General features: G+C 32.0%; 2 protein-coding genes and 1 pseudogene across 2 annotated transcripts; all 3 read right to left on the bottom strand.

Moving 5' to 3' along the window:
* Positions 1–1,981: 1,981 nt before the first annotated feature.
* Positions 1,982–4,005, bottom strand: LOC119688774. The gene is made up of 3 exons (XM_038103441.1): positions 3,732–4,005; positions 2,344–2,907; positions 1,982–2,235 (listed from the first exon to the last, which is right to left on the bottom strand). Exons 2-3 carry the CDS (start codon positions 2,825–2,827, stop codon positions 1,994–1,996), a joined length of 726 nt encoding a protein of 241 aa, XP_037959369.1. The 5' UTR covers positions 2,828–2,907; positions 3,732–4,005; the 3' UTR covers positions 1,982–1,993.
* A 3,674-nt stretch (positions 4,006–7,679) lies between these two features.
* LOC119688773 lies at positions 7,680–12,801 on the bottom strand (annotated as a pseudogene).
* A 7-nt stretch (positions 12,802–12,808) lies between these two features.
* On the bottom strand, positions 12,809–13,698 carry LOC119687663 (probable H/ACA ribonucleoprotein complex subunit 1-like protein). Its single transcript, XM_038102072.1, has 3 exons — positions 13,183–13,698; positions 13,037–13,115; positions 12,809–12,977 (listed from the first exon to the last, which is right to left on the bottom strand). Exons 1-3 carry the CDS (start codon positions 13,471–13,473, stop codon positions 12,895–12,897), a joined length of 453 nt encoding a protein of 150 aa, XP_037958000.1. The 5' UTR covers positions 13,474–13,698; the 3' UTR covers positions 12,809–12,894.
* Positions 13,699–16,089: the final 2,391 nt, after the last annotated feature.

The following is a 16,089-nucleotide window of genomic DNA, read 5'->3' as shown; positions in this document are numbered from 1 at the left end:
TGTTTTAATGTCCTCGGTGTTGACAGACGAATGCATGTTTCTCAAAATAGCTTGTAGCTTAGGCTTGTAGGTATAAAATTCATTCATAAGACTCAATGGTTTTCGCTTGGATTTTTACTTTTTCGTTTTTTAAAACTTTTAGCTCAAAATTGTTTCCTACTGGTGAGGACAAAATATTTATGAGAGGATTTATGTTGTTTACCCTATCTATGAATATTGGTGGAGGTTTGGGCTGCTTTTTGCCATCTTGCATCACTTCTTCAGCTTCTTCTTCTTCTATTTCTAGTACTGAAAATCTATATATAGAACGGTTTGAATTGTCTAGCCAGTAACTATCTAATTTAGCTTGTTTTTTAGTTTGTTCAGGATTTTTTGAACGGCGAATATCGAGACTTGAACAAGTTCTTTTCTGACCTTCTTTTTGAACTTTGATTTTTTGTACTGAAGACTTTTCAAGAGAATTGCGTAATGGGGTTTCTTTTAAGTGAGTTATTCCCTTCGATTGAGTATGTTGTTGGAGAATTTTTTTCATTAGTAATATAGAATAGCGCAAAATGATGTAATAGGCATTTCGTTCAGTATAATATTTGATGTAATAGCGATCGAACTTACCGGGGTTGTTGGATGTAAAGGTAAGGCATGAGTAGAAAAAACGGATATCTGAGTTGATGTAAAACTCAAGGTGTTAGTTATCGAGTTTGGAGTGCTTACTGTAACGCTATTTGTAGTACTTATTGAAGTTAAGCAGGAATGCGCTGTTAGATTTGTTGGGGTGAGTCCCAGCGTGAGCGTATGAGGTGAGCTTATCAGTGGGGTATGACATTGTTCACTCCAACATTGTTCACTAGTTTTTGGTGTAAACAAGTGTCGTAAGTTTTTTCAAATGAGTTTCAGTTGTTTTTGGTCTTCAGCTATTTTTGGCTTCGTGTTGCTAATGGACTTCGTTGATTTGATCATTTATTTCCTATTTCAATAGTTTTTGCATATATAATGCGATTTAACACTCAAAAACTTCGTTGATCTAGAACTTTGTATGTAGTTATCGCGCTAAACACCAGCTAACTAGTAAAAACTAGTAAGAGCACTATAAAACACGTCTGTACGTATAGAGGACTTTTAAACAATTCGATATTACAATTATTCAGTAACATATTCGAGTCTTTTTCCTATCTTGTCCAGTGCTATTTTAGCACCAACCTGCAACTGATCTCAATTACTAATATCAAGAAATATTTTTTCTGTCCAAATATAGTTTAATTGAATTAAATAAAATTGTGAAATAAAGATTAATTAATAATGAATGATTTTAATTTACGCACCGCATATTGATGTGAGTAACAGAATATTCGCAGAAGAAGTAGATTTTCACGTACGTATTCCCACTGATGCATGTGGGCTGATGCGTGGACAAAGAGTATTCATCGAGTTTAATTTCGACGTTTAAAGAACAGTAACTTGTGATCGATTGATCGCAAGTTGACCTTAAAGAGCAGTAACTTTTGAACGATTAGTCATATTAGGCAATCTTTTACTTGTTTGTCAGATGACAAGCTTGTGAGACACTCCACGTTCTAACCAATTCTATAATAACACTAAGTTATTACTTCTATAATGAGCTTCTTTTATTTATTACCCTATTACTATCCTATTATTTTGAATAAAACGAGTGATATCCACTTTTGCTGGTAAATAAAATAAAAGCTCTTGTTGGTTCGTAATTCATGCATGTGTTTATTTATTAAGATAAAAGTTGAATGGTGTTTAAGGTTTGGGATGTGGGATGTGGGTTTTGGGTGTTAAGGTTATCAAGATGACTTTTGTATACTATGGTATTCATACATTAACTTAGTAAATATTAATTAGTCATTATTATCCGGGTATGAGAATTTAACCTAATGTTAGTTGATGACATTATTTAGATATGATTTGTTAAGTGAGTCCAAAATTAAGTAGTAGTAGTTGAGCAACTTTTTTCATTGGCACAAGTTTGATACTATTTCGGGTTGGTCCGATGGTTATTGCCTTCATCATTTTTTGTGTTATTTTCCTCATAAATCATCTTGCCATATTCCTTCTTCTTTTTCACTTGATCTCTTCCATCGTGTTCACTAGTCTTAGTTTTTCTTTCGAGTTTAGCTATTAACCTCTTTACGTTATCGTTTTTGGGCTCCGCCCAATTTTTAAATTTATTTCGTATCGTTTTAAAATCAAATTCTTTTTGAAGGTCAGTTGTACCTATTCCAAACAAAACTTTTAATATTATTCATATTATTCATATTTTAATATGGATTTCATAATACATATGTATAAAAATGCGTTCTTGTTCCTAAATAGAATACTTACCACTACATTCTTTACTCAAGCATGGCTTTTCATTAGGTAGTAAAATCAAATTCACTTTGAAGATAAGGTGTACATTTGGATTCAATTCTACAGGTGAGACTGTGGAGGCTGATCCCTCATAGAGTAGAGGCTGAAATGGAGAGTTGATTTCATGTTCAGTGTTAATGGTTGAGTAACTTGTCTCTGCAAACTCCTTCGAAAGATTTCTATTTGCTTCAACTGGTTTGGAACTGTTTTTGTTTTTATTAACATCTTTTCCTGCTGAGGCATTCCTATCGTTTGTACTATTTGCATTTTCAAGAAGAACAAATTTCTGTCTTGCTCTTAAGAATTGTTCACTTGTTAAGGGGCAATCATTATTTTGAAATATTGTATCTCCTCCATATTGTCTATCCTTAGGAGACACAGACGTTCCATCACCTTTATATTTTAATGTTATACTTTCAGGTTTAGTGGCATTGCCAGATATCGAACTTTTAATCATTTTCACTTGTTTATTAAATGATTATGTATTAAATATCTAGTATACGTCAGGCCAACAATTCTTGTTACAAAACTCGTGTTCTAAAGCAAAATTTATTAGGGAGAAAAAATTTTTAGCATATTACTAGACAAACTCAATTTTTAGAATTATTTCATTGATTTCACATATTCCATATTATTATGTTATTTGTTTATTGAACGTTTTTTCGAAAGACGTTATCTCAAGACTCTCTAAAATAAGTTTATTAGCATTTACAGTCATTAACTGAGTATTTGTAATTTATACAAAACTGTCAGTATCTGTCATGCAGTTTTACTACATGTTTGATATCTGATCTACAAGAACGATGTCATAAAAAATTATTAAAACTTACACTCAACAAAACTTCCTGCGGGAATAAAAATCACATTTCGAAATAGGCATCACCAGAATGCGCGTATCCAAATGGCGGATCCGTGCACGTTTCTCAAAAATAAGTGGTAGAGGGAAAATTAAATTCTTTACGGATGAATTTTTTTCTTCACATAGGTCGAAACAACCTCTCGACATTGGCTGAAGCCGCCTAAACCTGGTGCTCTATATGCTTTCAAATGAAAGCCTGTCGGCGGAAAAATGGAAAGAAAGAAAAAACAAAGCCAGTGACCGCGAAGGTCAGCTCCAATCGCGCAGACAGACTACTGTGACAATAATCAATCATTGTTATTTTATATACCATACATATGTAGTAGTCTACAGAATACTTTTTTCACAACCTAGTATGAATAATATTGGTATAATAAATTTTTATACACTAAGAGCTTGAGTCAACGTTTAGGTTATAAAATCTCAAAGTGAACTTTACGACTTTCGTTCTTTGACTTTAGCACATTGATTAATGGAGTCTTAAAACAACCGATAAACTTACTTTGGATCCCAATTAAAAGTTTATGTTCCAAAGAGAAATTATTGTTAAGCGTGAATTACGATTTATTGTATATAGGAAAACGTGATGGTTGCATTCCGAATGTTATCTTCGGACTCTATATATTCTTTTACACCTTGTCAATGGCACGTTAGCAAATATCTTATTTCCTTATATACTTCTTGATACCCGAAATACTAAAAAATTTTGTTAAAGAAAGTTCGAAACATGTTTTGAAGTGACCGGGAATTTTGAATAGATAAACACAAAATTGTTTCTGAAAAATTATGAAGAAAATGTTGTCAAATATGCTAAGTCAAAACTTTTTAAATCTCAAGGAAAACCTGATTTAATTTGTTTTTCAGATTTAAAATTCAAAGGAAGTGTAATTTCGTTTCCAGTAGGTTGAATCCATGTTGCTGAAGAAAGTTCTATTGGATATGTCTTTATAAACTGTGTAACGTAGCAACAAAATCATTACGTATCTATCAATAATAAAAATATATATGGTAGCCTTGATACAATATAATTTTATAATGTGGATATGGCAATTCTTGTCCATAACTTATTGAAAAAATTGTGTTAATCACAGAATACACACAGAAGTGTTGAAATTGTTTTGAGCCGTCGATTCATTTGTAGAACGACATAAAACTAATGTGGCTTCATTATATAAAACCTCTATACGACACTTAATTATAATAGACTTTTATATATTTATGTTACTTTGGATACGTATCTAACTTATGAGTTTTTTTTATATTATTTTATTTTGAAAAAATAAAAAACCTTTTTTTAATTTTTACATCAGCAGAAGCCGAATTTATTGTTGTAAATGGGTAGAAAGTTAATTTCAGACCCTGCATTGGATTGAAAATTTGTGGTATTATATAACATATACTATTAAAATACTATTTTGCTATTTTGTATGCAAATATGTTTAGTTGTACCTCTTATATGTAAGTATGTTAAGTTATACCTATATCTGCTCGTTGTATAACCTTTCTACATCTAATAATAGCATTTGCTAATAATATGGCTTTTGTACTTAAAAGTTGCTGTCTTCTCTTCTGGAATGTTCATAAATCAAATGATTAAAATGTGTGTATTATAGTTTATTTTATTCAGAACTAAAATATGGAATTGAGTGTAGGGTGGGGTGTAGGGACATATATTTATAATACTAACGATTCAAAATATGTCACTCGACTTATAAACAATAAAATGCGGCTTCGGCATAATGTCTTAATTCTTAACATAATGTCTTAACATAATTTTTGGGAATTTGAAAATACTGCCATTAAAATATTTTTTTATTATTGTAGATTACTAAATTCATCCACTTATTCACTTACAATAATAATTATAAGCTTATTTATCATTTTAGTAAGGTCTTCTCACAGAATACAAACGCATTTTTTGTTTTCAATTTGAATAAAACTCAAATGTATAAATAAAATCATAAAACTAAACATATGAGCTATTAACATTAATTATAAAACTTTATTAAAAAACAATTCTTACAAGTTATACAAAAATAAAAAAAAAATTTTAAGGAAAATAATATATTATATTACTCATAACAAGTATAATTTTAAACAAAATTCTGTGTATGACTTAGTTGGTGCCAAGTTGCTGATCCAATAATTTACACTTGATGCCCGTTTAGTAACTGCTTGTTTAGATCTTTGACCTATAACTGTAAGTGAGTTGGTGCGAACATTGTCTGTACGGTTTTCATATTTTTTATGATCGCTACTACCTTTTATTGCAGTCAATTTTGACGATTTCCTGAGACTGCTTATTTTATCAAGACCAAAATAAAAGGATGAATTAAAATGTAAATTTTATATATTGTAATAACCTTTGCCGGCTCTTTCCAAAACTGGGGTATACTCAGAGTATAGCAGGATTAAACACAAGACTTAAAAAATTTGTTAAGTTGCTTTTTAAATATAGATATTAAGTCAAAGATCTCTTTTCGGCTCATTCTGCTCGCAACTCATGAGGCGACAAGAAGCTCTTCTCATACGATGGCTCACGATTGAAGATTTGTACGAAGGTGTAAAATTTTTAAAAAATTTAGTTAAACCTAATAGTGAAATAGATTTATATTGCTGTAATAAATATTTTATTTTGCTTTTTATATTTAATATTATGCAAGTACTTTTAATTATGAAACAGGCAATTAGATAAATTAGATTCTCAATTAGCCTTACTACAGAATCTTATTTCCTTATGTATAACTTACTATTAAATAAAATTTTATAAAGTAGTCAGCCACACACAGAAGTACAAAATCAAACTCAGGAACCACCAAAACCCACTTGCAACCAATCTTACTCAAAGCACTGGAACCCAGCGTCTCAAAAGGAACTATATAAACCCGGCTATTAAAGAATAATGTCCGACATGTAAACGAAATTGGACGAAGCTTTGGATAAGGACAATTAATTATCTATTTTCTCTTCTAATACAGTAATTAGCAGCGATAATTTATTGTTAGTTCTAAGTTGATTTTTAGAAGATTCAATAAAATTGATATTTTTAATTTTTTCAAAGTAAGATTCGTAGAACTGATCCTCTTCACTTATATCATTTCGAAACAAATACCCTTTCTCTATCTACCCTTTTTCATTTCGTTGTTGCTGTAGCCAATCCATTTTCACAGCCGACCAGGTACAGTTCACTCTTCCAAACAAGTTCAGGTCGCTTCTCTATCACAAATTTTAACTGGGAAGAGTTAGGACAGTTTAACTTCACTGACAATGAGATTAAGATTTCAATTATAATAAGTATTAAGTTTCAACTTGGACCATGTCTATCATCACTACCATACATTTCCATATGTAAAACCAGGACAGGGCGCTGGTTTATGGGCGCGCTTTATGCCTGTTGTAACATTGAATGAACGACAAATGAGTTTCTTATAAAAGTATTTGTTGTATAAAATAAAAACTAACGTAAATTTTATTAATATTAAAATTTATGTATAATTAAATATAATATGTTATTTAGTTTATAAAATATTAATCTCAGTTTGGTTAAATAGCATTTTATGCTTCGCCAAAGATTCTAGGTGGTCTTAAATCATGAGTTTTTCTTATATATACGGTAATACAATGGGCCTATAGGCCTAAGTGGATCCACTAGGGATCGCCAGTATAACCTAACCTTGTATAGGTTTATCTGACTGGTTAGAAACTTCATATAGACCTAAAGGTTCCGGACAAAAATGTCTACTTCAAATCTTTACTATATGCAGATTTGTAGTAGACATTTTTACGAATCTAAGGAATTTATAAAGCTTTATTGCCGATCCTCTTTACCCTTGAACCCGTAACTATTTGCCGTGCATTTTTAGGAGTATTTGTAGACGAGAGTGTTTGTAGATAAATTTAAAAACATACCCAATGCGCTGTAGTTTCCAGTACACAAGCATCGTGCTATCAGAGGGAAAATTATAAATTTAAATACTAAAGTTTGTATTAATGAATAATTAGTTCTTCAATATTTAGTTTATATTAAATGATGATAGCAGAAAGGATTCTAAAAGATCAAAAAAAAAAACTCTAGATTAAATGTTCGTTAATAGTTAATTCAAAAAATGTATTAAATGTAACGAGATTAAAAAAGTGTGTGAGTTTACAAAAGGAAATCAATTCACAAAAACAAACTTAATGGATACGATATTATTATCATAATATTCTTATTCTATAAAATATTCAAACAAAAACAGATTCATATTTTGGTAAATTATTTCAGGAACATTTGTAATGTCCTCATAGGAAAAATATCCACAACATTCGAGTTGTGAGGTAAAGTACACCAAACAAAAATGGAATCTAAATGTTTTTGTTTGAATTAAATTCAAATTTTTTAAATTTCATTTGTTTTTTATATAAAAATATTCAAATTAAAGCAAATAGTTACTAAAAGTTTGTTCTTTAAACTCAAGTATGAGGTATTGTTTTAGCACTTATGTTACCTCAGTGTGCAACAAATTAAATAAAAAGTGAATTTGTAGCGTCTCCACCGCCGTCAACTAATATAAAATAAAAATTAAATATAATTATAAGGAAAAAATATTTCTTACAACAAATATAAATTCTTTTCGAGTGCAGTAGATGGAGCACGGTTGATGTTCTCACCTACCAAGAATGCCAATTTATGAGCATACTGACACACTGCTGGTACGCGGCAGGTACCAGCCCAATTATAATACCATATATGTGCGTCATTTTATAAGTTAGCATTTGAATATGTTCTGGCTTAAATCCAGTTGTATCGTGTATAACGTTGTAGTTGGTAGGTGAAACCGTACCTTGGAATATAGACTGCGACACTAAATAAAAGTCAACGCTCTGGTAAAGTAATAATATCGTCCACAACGGTACCAGGTGGAGGATTGCGACCTTTGAGAAAGTATCGCGTGTTGATTCTTTTAGATGCAACTATAAATGCGAAGCGTGGACGTGCACTTCCAACGCTACTATATATTTCGTCTAATCTATTGACTAGAGCTTTAACTTCATGGTTTACAACTTGGTGCAGCTGACCATCACCAACTCCATCACGATAAAATACTATACGTTCAGGCAAGCATTGATGCTCCTCTTTAAATGCCCGTAAAGCGTTCGCTACACTTAGCGTTAAATAATTTGATAATTCTTGGCCTTCTACATATTCTTGGACTAATGAATAATATCTTGATAACTTCTTTATGTCCATTGTTGAAACAAATGCGCCATATGAATTATGTTTATTTTTAGTTGAATGATATACATCAAAACCGCATGTCATAATACCACGCAATTTAGCGTTCATTTGTATGACAACCTTCGTTGCTATTGACATTAGACCAGCCGATTTTTCTGGACGAGGTGCAATAACCTTCATAGTCACAACTTGTGAAGCAACTACTCTATCAACGCAACATTTTTTCTTAATTACAGCATATCTGCAAATCAATAAATAATATCAATAATGTCGTTATTATTTAGAAATATTTAATATTTACTTTTCTTCGCTGGGACTGAAAAGAACCGTCATAACGATCTGCGGATCTTGAGATACAGCAACATCTATAGCTGAAGCATAAGAATTATTTCTGTCATCCTTCATTTCGATACTTTAAAATAAAATACAAAAGAACATTAAAAAAAACATCAAAATAGCTGAATATGTAAATACTATATATATTGTAATTGCGATATAATTATGGTGGATAGGTGACTTTAAATGTCATCATACGAGTTAGAATTGAAGAAGATCTACGTCCCAGATTTTTGTGAGTTGGGCACAAAAACATATCGTTCAAATATATCTAAAGGTCTGTTTAAACAAAAGATTTTGGAATTATTTATCGTGGAACTGTACTATTTGCAATCAAAATACGTTACGAGTATGGCAAGCTTAACCAAAATATATCCCCAATCCCTATAATCTTCCCCACCTTGACTCATCAATTACCCACCCACATCCTAAAAAACATGTATCGTCGTGTAATTTCTTCTTCTTTACAGATACGCACTGGTTAATACGACATCAACATGATAACATGGTCACAAACGCTTTGTCGTCGGGATAGACAAATGGCTCCAGGACATACATTCCCGAAACTAAGTTCCTCCAACGCGGCCCATACTAAATTTCAGTCCTTTTCATACAGTTTAAAGGTAGGTATCTTTATTCTGTCCTTCATTCTGCTGACTTTTGCAATAAAGATGCCTAAAGATGAAGATGGTGGCAAACCTAGATGGCATACGTTTAGATGCATAAAGAAATAAACTAGCTTTTGGTATTAATATAAAAGAAAAGTGTTAACCTAATCTAATAATTCAGCTAGCATATTATCCCTTCTAATCATATTTGTTACTGAAGGAAAATGAATTATATTTCATAATATAAATAGCAAATTAATTGCACATTTAACTCTTCAAAGAGCATTTTAGGCTTTGTCAAAGGGTCGAGGTAGTTTTTAAAGCTTTGCGTTCTTATACGGTAAACCGTATAAATCGATTGTCAGTATAAGCTAACCTAAAATATGTTGAACGAACTAAATATATGTTGAACGAAAAAAATGATGAACCAAAAAAATGATGAACCAAAAAAGTGGCTGACCAAAAAATATGTTTGACTAAAAAATGATAGATCCAAAAAATGATTGACGAAAAATATGTTTGACCAAAAAAATTATTGATCAAAAAATGACTGATGAAAAATATGTGCGACCAAAAAAATATATTAAAACGACTGCATCGCTTAGTGTTTTAAAATATATTTAAATAACTGAACTAGTTATTCACATATACACATTCAGTTAATTACTTACTACTTTGGTTCATCAATTTGCATCTTCATGCCGCTAGCTACACGTTGACATGTTTTAACGAAGTTCTGAGCTTCACGTACACTCCGTCCAGAAATATTGACCTCATGGTGAAATACTTCCAGAAATGGATGATTAAAATTAACAATAACAAAACCAAGGCTATATTCATAACACGAAAGAGAAGGCAGCATCCTCCAAGAGTGAGCGTCAGTTACACGGATTTACGGTGGGAAGTAAGCATAAAATATCTGGGGGTCACATTTGACAAACGGCTCAATTGGTATAAACAAATGAAATGCGAACGGAATAGCTGCTCAAAAACTCCTACATTTTCTAAAGCCGCTGTTCAATAATAATCACTTCAACCTCAAAAATAGAAAGTTACTATAAACTCAAATAATTAGGCCACCACTACTGTACGAATGTGTTACGTACAGCAAAGCCTCAGATACTGCCATGATTCCATGGTATATTAGAACAACAGACATGCAAAGAGATGTAAGGGTCGACTTAGTGAAAAAATATATCAGGGACAGAGCCCTAAAATTATTCACAAAAGTTGATACGCTGCCCAACCACGTTCTAACAAACCTCAAGTCCACTTCAGAACCCACAGGAAGATATGCTAACCTACGGTCTGTCATCAGTTATACAATAAATAAACGATATGAATTCCAGTATAGTTAAAGCTTAGTGAGGAGCTGAACTGAAGAAACCACAACAAAAACAATAACATATATTGTATTTGTGAATTTCAAATACAAGAGGTACGAACTGAACGAAATCAACAACGATAATTAGAACGGAGAAAAGGGCGCCGGTTCGTAATTAACACACGCAGAATCAATGACCGACTGCGCCAACAACTACATCAAGCATTTTGTTCCTTCGTTTTGCATTCGAGTACGAGCCAGATATTGAGTATTCCGCACATCTATAATGTCGATTGGTTTTATGGACAAAAAATGCCCTTATTGTCATGCATCATGCACTGAAATTCAAACAAGAGTCAGCCGTGATGTGTTGCGCATTAGATAAAGTACAACTACCAGAAATTAAGAAACCACTAGAGCCATTGAACGGATTGCTCATCGGCATGCCTGAAGGTTGAAAACTGTATATAGAATCGATAGATAAAGTTTGTGAGTTTTTAGAGTCACTGGATTTGTTAGGCATGCCACCACCACACATTCTATGACTGTAAGTTGGACCGCCGGTTATTTTACTTCTATTTTACCATCAATAAGTCGGAAGACCAAACGATGTCTGTTTACGGCTTAGGTTTGGACACGTGGCATGTTCTCGCGTGGGCAAACTATCAAGCCTATGTGTGTTGGCTAAACACGAATAAACATATTACTTCTTGAATTTAACTAAATTTAACTTTTAAGAGATCAAACAAGGAATATGTCCGTTATTTTAATGAAATATATTGAATCAAGAAAACGAATGGTTGGTGTTTTTTCCTTTTGATCGGCGATCATCGTCTACAGCGCTCAATTCCTCTTTTTATCATACAGCACATTGTCACACAATTACAATACATTCATTATCATTCATTTAAAAAAAATAATAATCACTTGAACTAATTTATATGGCAAAACAACGCTTGCCGGGATATCTAGTATTTCATAAATTTTTTTTTAAACAAAAATTTAAAAATGAATAAATAAAGTTACTATTAAGACTATATATTTGTTATTTGTTATAAGAGAATTTCTCCTTACTCGTTTGTAGTAATCTACGAATGTGACATCTTTTTCCTTTCGTTTGAAAGTGGATTTGGGCGACATACCGAAATCTATATCACTCACACGATATGTTTTGTTATTATAATCAGTGATTACTACCATGCCTGTAACAATGTATTATTATTGATTATTATTGAAGTATTGATAATCATTTGATTTTATTCTAGATATTACTATGTACTACTTACCAATTACTTCGGCCTCAAATGCGTTTTGATAATCTGATGACACTTCCACTAATTGAGTCAAAATGTTGTAAATTGTGTCAGTGCGCAATACCTTATGTGCGATTTCAGCACACATCAGTATATCCAATTCATGCTGACGAATAGAGGTAATATATCCTGGCCAAATTTCCAAACGAAAATTCTCAATGCGTATCTAGAATGAAAAAAAAAAAATAAAACAAAAATACTTAAAACAATTTTTTAAAATTACTTTATATGAAATATCTAAGTTAAGCTTGTAGCAAAATAAACTTCATTAAGCAATTACCATACACTAAACTTACTTTAGCTACTGGATCAAAGAAATTTCGATTCAATTGTTGTAGTTTCCAGCCTTCCATAGATCGACGTAAAATCAAGTTGAGTACATGCATCTGTTGCATATCTGTTAATTCTACTATGCGAACATGTTTAATTTTAACTTGTACTGTATTTCCTGCACGATCCTTTGTTAGTATCTTATGGACATCATTCACCATTATACTTTTCAGATTTTGTGTAGAAAATAGCAAAGTACCATCAAAAACGTTACCTCCAAACAAATCTTCATACTGTCCTATCATTCCACGACGTACATGTAACAAATCGACTTCTGGTGCAAAATCAACACGTTACTGATGTATAACCGATTTCGGTGTTCTTAATAGACGAAAATAATTCGTCTGAACCATAACTGGACGACCAACTGCACCTTGCTTATTTACGCACGACAATGGTCGAGTATGTTGTATAACGTCAGTTAAGAATTGTTTTAACCGCATTCCACGTATTTGGTCAATTGCAGCTATAGATATGGATATAACAACATAAAGAAACAATATAAAATATCATAGAAAGAACAATCATAATTATTGTCATAATCTGCATACCAATAGTTGCTGCCTCAGTGTTATCATGACTTTGGTGAACGTTTGAACTGGGAGAACCACTGGGAGAACTAAAGGAAAATATTTACGTCAACATAAGTCTGGTTAAATAATATATTTTATGGCATACTCATGAAAACACTGGAAATGGACACATCGGACTGATGAGAAGATCCACAACTTGCTGTTGACGGCAAACTACCAAAACTCTAATATCAAATGAATAAAAATTAATTAAATCAAGTCTCTTTAAATCTTAAATTTGTTCTTACTTACAGATGATTCAGAGGCAGGATAACTGCCAAGTCCATCACCGCGACCACGATACATGCCAGGTCTACGCTCTGCACCACTGCGTTGTTCACCACGTTGGCCACTACCGCCGCCGCGAGGTTGCCAGCCACGGATGCCACCACCATCACCATCATCGCAGTTGCCACGATAGCCGCCGCCGCCACCACCACCATTATCGCCGCCACGTCTACCTCTGTCTCCTCCTCTATTTTCAGAACTTCTTCCGCGTTCTCCTCCACCTCCTCTATATTCCGCACCTCTTCCGCATTGCATTCTAAAGATGTATTAAAACTTTAAAATTAAATTATGTTTTTAATTATTTTCACATGCATTTGTGCAAAAAGCAACTCCAAAATTTATTGGAATTTTAATTCTTCGTAAAGCAAAGCGACTTCCACTTATTGCGTCGCCGATGGCAGCACATTTTGACAATTGTTCGACATTCTAAGTGCTAAGAAAAAAAATGTGTATACACAACTGTACACACATACATATACACTTGTATATGCGAATATGGAATGAAGATTGCATATAAGTTGCATATTAGACCATTAAACAACAACAAAAACCATTAAATAAATTACCATTAAAGTGAATCATTCATTCCTACTACCAGTTGCTTCGAACTGTTGCTTTTTTATTCCTTTTTATTCTTTTTTGTGCCACTGATTGTGCAGACTCCAAGATATGTTGACATAACTTATGTATAGGATACGTGTACCAATGTATAGGGCTACATATAGGGCGTATAGGTTGACCTGGTTTGTGAATCTTAAGAGTTCCGTATAGATAAGGTAGAGATGGATTTTTTGTATTATACTCCTGTATAACTTGATGGATTTTGTGAGGATAGGGTCTTCCATTCCCTTTATAAATCCTGCACAATGCGCGATAAAGCAACCGGTACTGAGCGCCGCACTTACGCACCAGAATACCAATATCCTCGGTTAGTTGGAGGCAATAGCCCTCTTTTGTATAATTTTTTAACCAGTCGTCCACCTTAGTTATGTAGTCGTCTCTATACATAAGAATTGTTGATTTACTCTTGTCTGCCTGAACCGTTACTACGTTGCGATGTAATTGAAGGAAGTTGTAAGTTGTCTGGTAAAGATGTTGCAACATTTTATGATGGTGAGTGGGTTGCCTATGATTGACCATTACTTCTAAGAATTTGTATATGTTCTCATCCATCTCGTTCCGGCATAGTATGTTAAGATCGAGACAGGCATCTAGGTGTGCTTCATGGTAATTGTAGATGTAGGAGAGGTAATTGGTTAAAGTGGGAGGAGATACAGGACAGTATTTCGGACCGAAGCTCAAGAGGATTTCTACCTCCTTAGGAATTTGCAAACTGGTCAAATTCATGAATCCACCAGGGATGGGATGAGGATATAATATATCCGGGATATATTTTTGCGGGATAGTTGTCAGAATCTGAGGAAGGGATAGCTCAGAAGTATGAGCTAGATAAGGTGCTAGATTTGTTGCGGGAATGATAATGGATGGTAAAGGGACTGTAGGATGTGCGGTAGGTAGTATATTACGCGTATCTAGTGCGTGCTCAACCCCATCGGTATATGCCGATAACCACGTACACTCTCGTGGGTCATTTAGTTCCGCTAACGCAGCATCCATACTTGTCGTATTAGAAGTGTTACTGTGTGCTGTGATATGAGAAATATTATATATATATAGATAATGTCCCACATTTTGTATGTAAGATATGTTAGAAATTTAGATATATAATAATAGCTTATAGATAATATAGGTTATATAAGAAGTATTTAGATTGCTGGATTGTGTCTTGAACTTGTGGTGATGCAACAATACATTGTACTCAAGTCAACTTTCTTGTTCAGAGATGGATGATTGTTATGTGTATGAATGGTATTTAATGTGTATATAAAAACAGAATAGTAGATATTGCAACATGATTTATTATGCATATAAAAAATAGAATGGTAGATATTGCAACAAGTTTTGTATGTAAAACATGTTAGTTGTACACATGTTTTAAAGGATTGTAACGCTGACTGTTAAGTAAGGTTTCTTTGAAATGGTTTTTGTGGGTAATATTAAGCTTAGAATTATTAAATATTTCTGGAGTAATATTAAGCGTTGGATTATTAAATTTTAATAAATATTAAGGTATAAAATATAAATATAAATAAATATAAATGTATAAATATAAATATAAAAATAAACATTTTTGACAAAACAATATAGGATAAAATTTTGAAATAAATTTATGTTTTCAGAAGATAATAAAGGTAAAGGTATGAAATATAAAATCTTTGTTAAGACAATATAGATTGAAGTTTTGGAATAAATGTAGGTTTTGAAGTGATATAGGTGATAGTATAAAATATAAATTTTTGGTTCTGATAAGACCATATAAGTTAAAGTTTTTGTAATAATATAGGTAAAGTTTATAATACATTTTTAATAGATTTTGTATATAAAAAAGAAATTGGTTATTGACAGACTTTCGAATAAATAAAATATAGGTTGAATTATTATATGTTAAAGTTTATAATAGTTTTTTTTAATAGATTTTGTATATAAAAACGAAATTTGTTATTGACAGACTTTCGAATATATAAACAAAATTTTTAACAAAAAATAGAGGTTGAAGAGTATATATATAGAATTCGTTTTAATGGATTTTTGAATATAAAAACAAGACTTGTTATTAATAGATTTTTGAATATATAAACAATTGTTGATAAGACAATATAGGTAAAAGTTTTTAGAATAAATTTTGATAATGCAGTATAAATATCATTATGGGTTTGAATTTGTAATGATTTATGTACCGTGATAATTTTTTATGAGAATATAATTTTATAACAAAATATAGGTAGTAATTGGTATACTATAATTGTAATA

This window comes from Teleopsis dalmanni, chromosome X (assembly GCF_002237135.1).
Source record: "Teleopsis dalmanni isolate 2A chromosome X, ASM223713v2, whole genome shotgun sequence".
Lineage (NCBI taxonomy): Eukaryota > Metazoa > Arthropoda > Insecta > Diptera > Diopsidae > Teleopsis > Teleopsis dalmanni.
Note: the sequence above shows the minus strand (reverse complement) of the source record. Positions and strands in the feature narration are given on the sequence as shown.

Bases quoted from the DNA above. Each gene is read 5' to 3' on its own strand.
- LOC119688774 (XM_038103441.1), bottom strand. From the start codon at position 2,827: ATGATTAAAAGTTCGATATCTGGCAATGCCACTAAACCTGAAAGTATA. The intron at 2,236-2,343 runs GTAAGTATTCTA...TGTTTGGAATAG, and splicing joins CTTGAGTAAAGAATGTAGTG to GTACAACTGACCTTCAAAAA.
- LOC119687663 (XM_038102072.1), bottom strand. From the start codon at position 13,473: ATGCAATGCGGAAGAGGTGCGGAATATAGAGGAGGTGGAGGAGAACGC. The intron at 13,116-13,182 runs GTAAGTAAGAAC...ATTTGATATTAG, and splicing joins ATCCTGCCTCTGAATCATCT to AGTTTTGGTAGTTTGCCGTC. The intron at 12,978-13,036 runs GTATGCCATAAA...ATTTTCCTTTAG, and splicing joins CATTTCCAGTGTTTTCATGA to TTCTCCCAGTGGTTCTCCCA.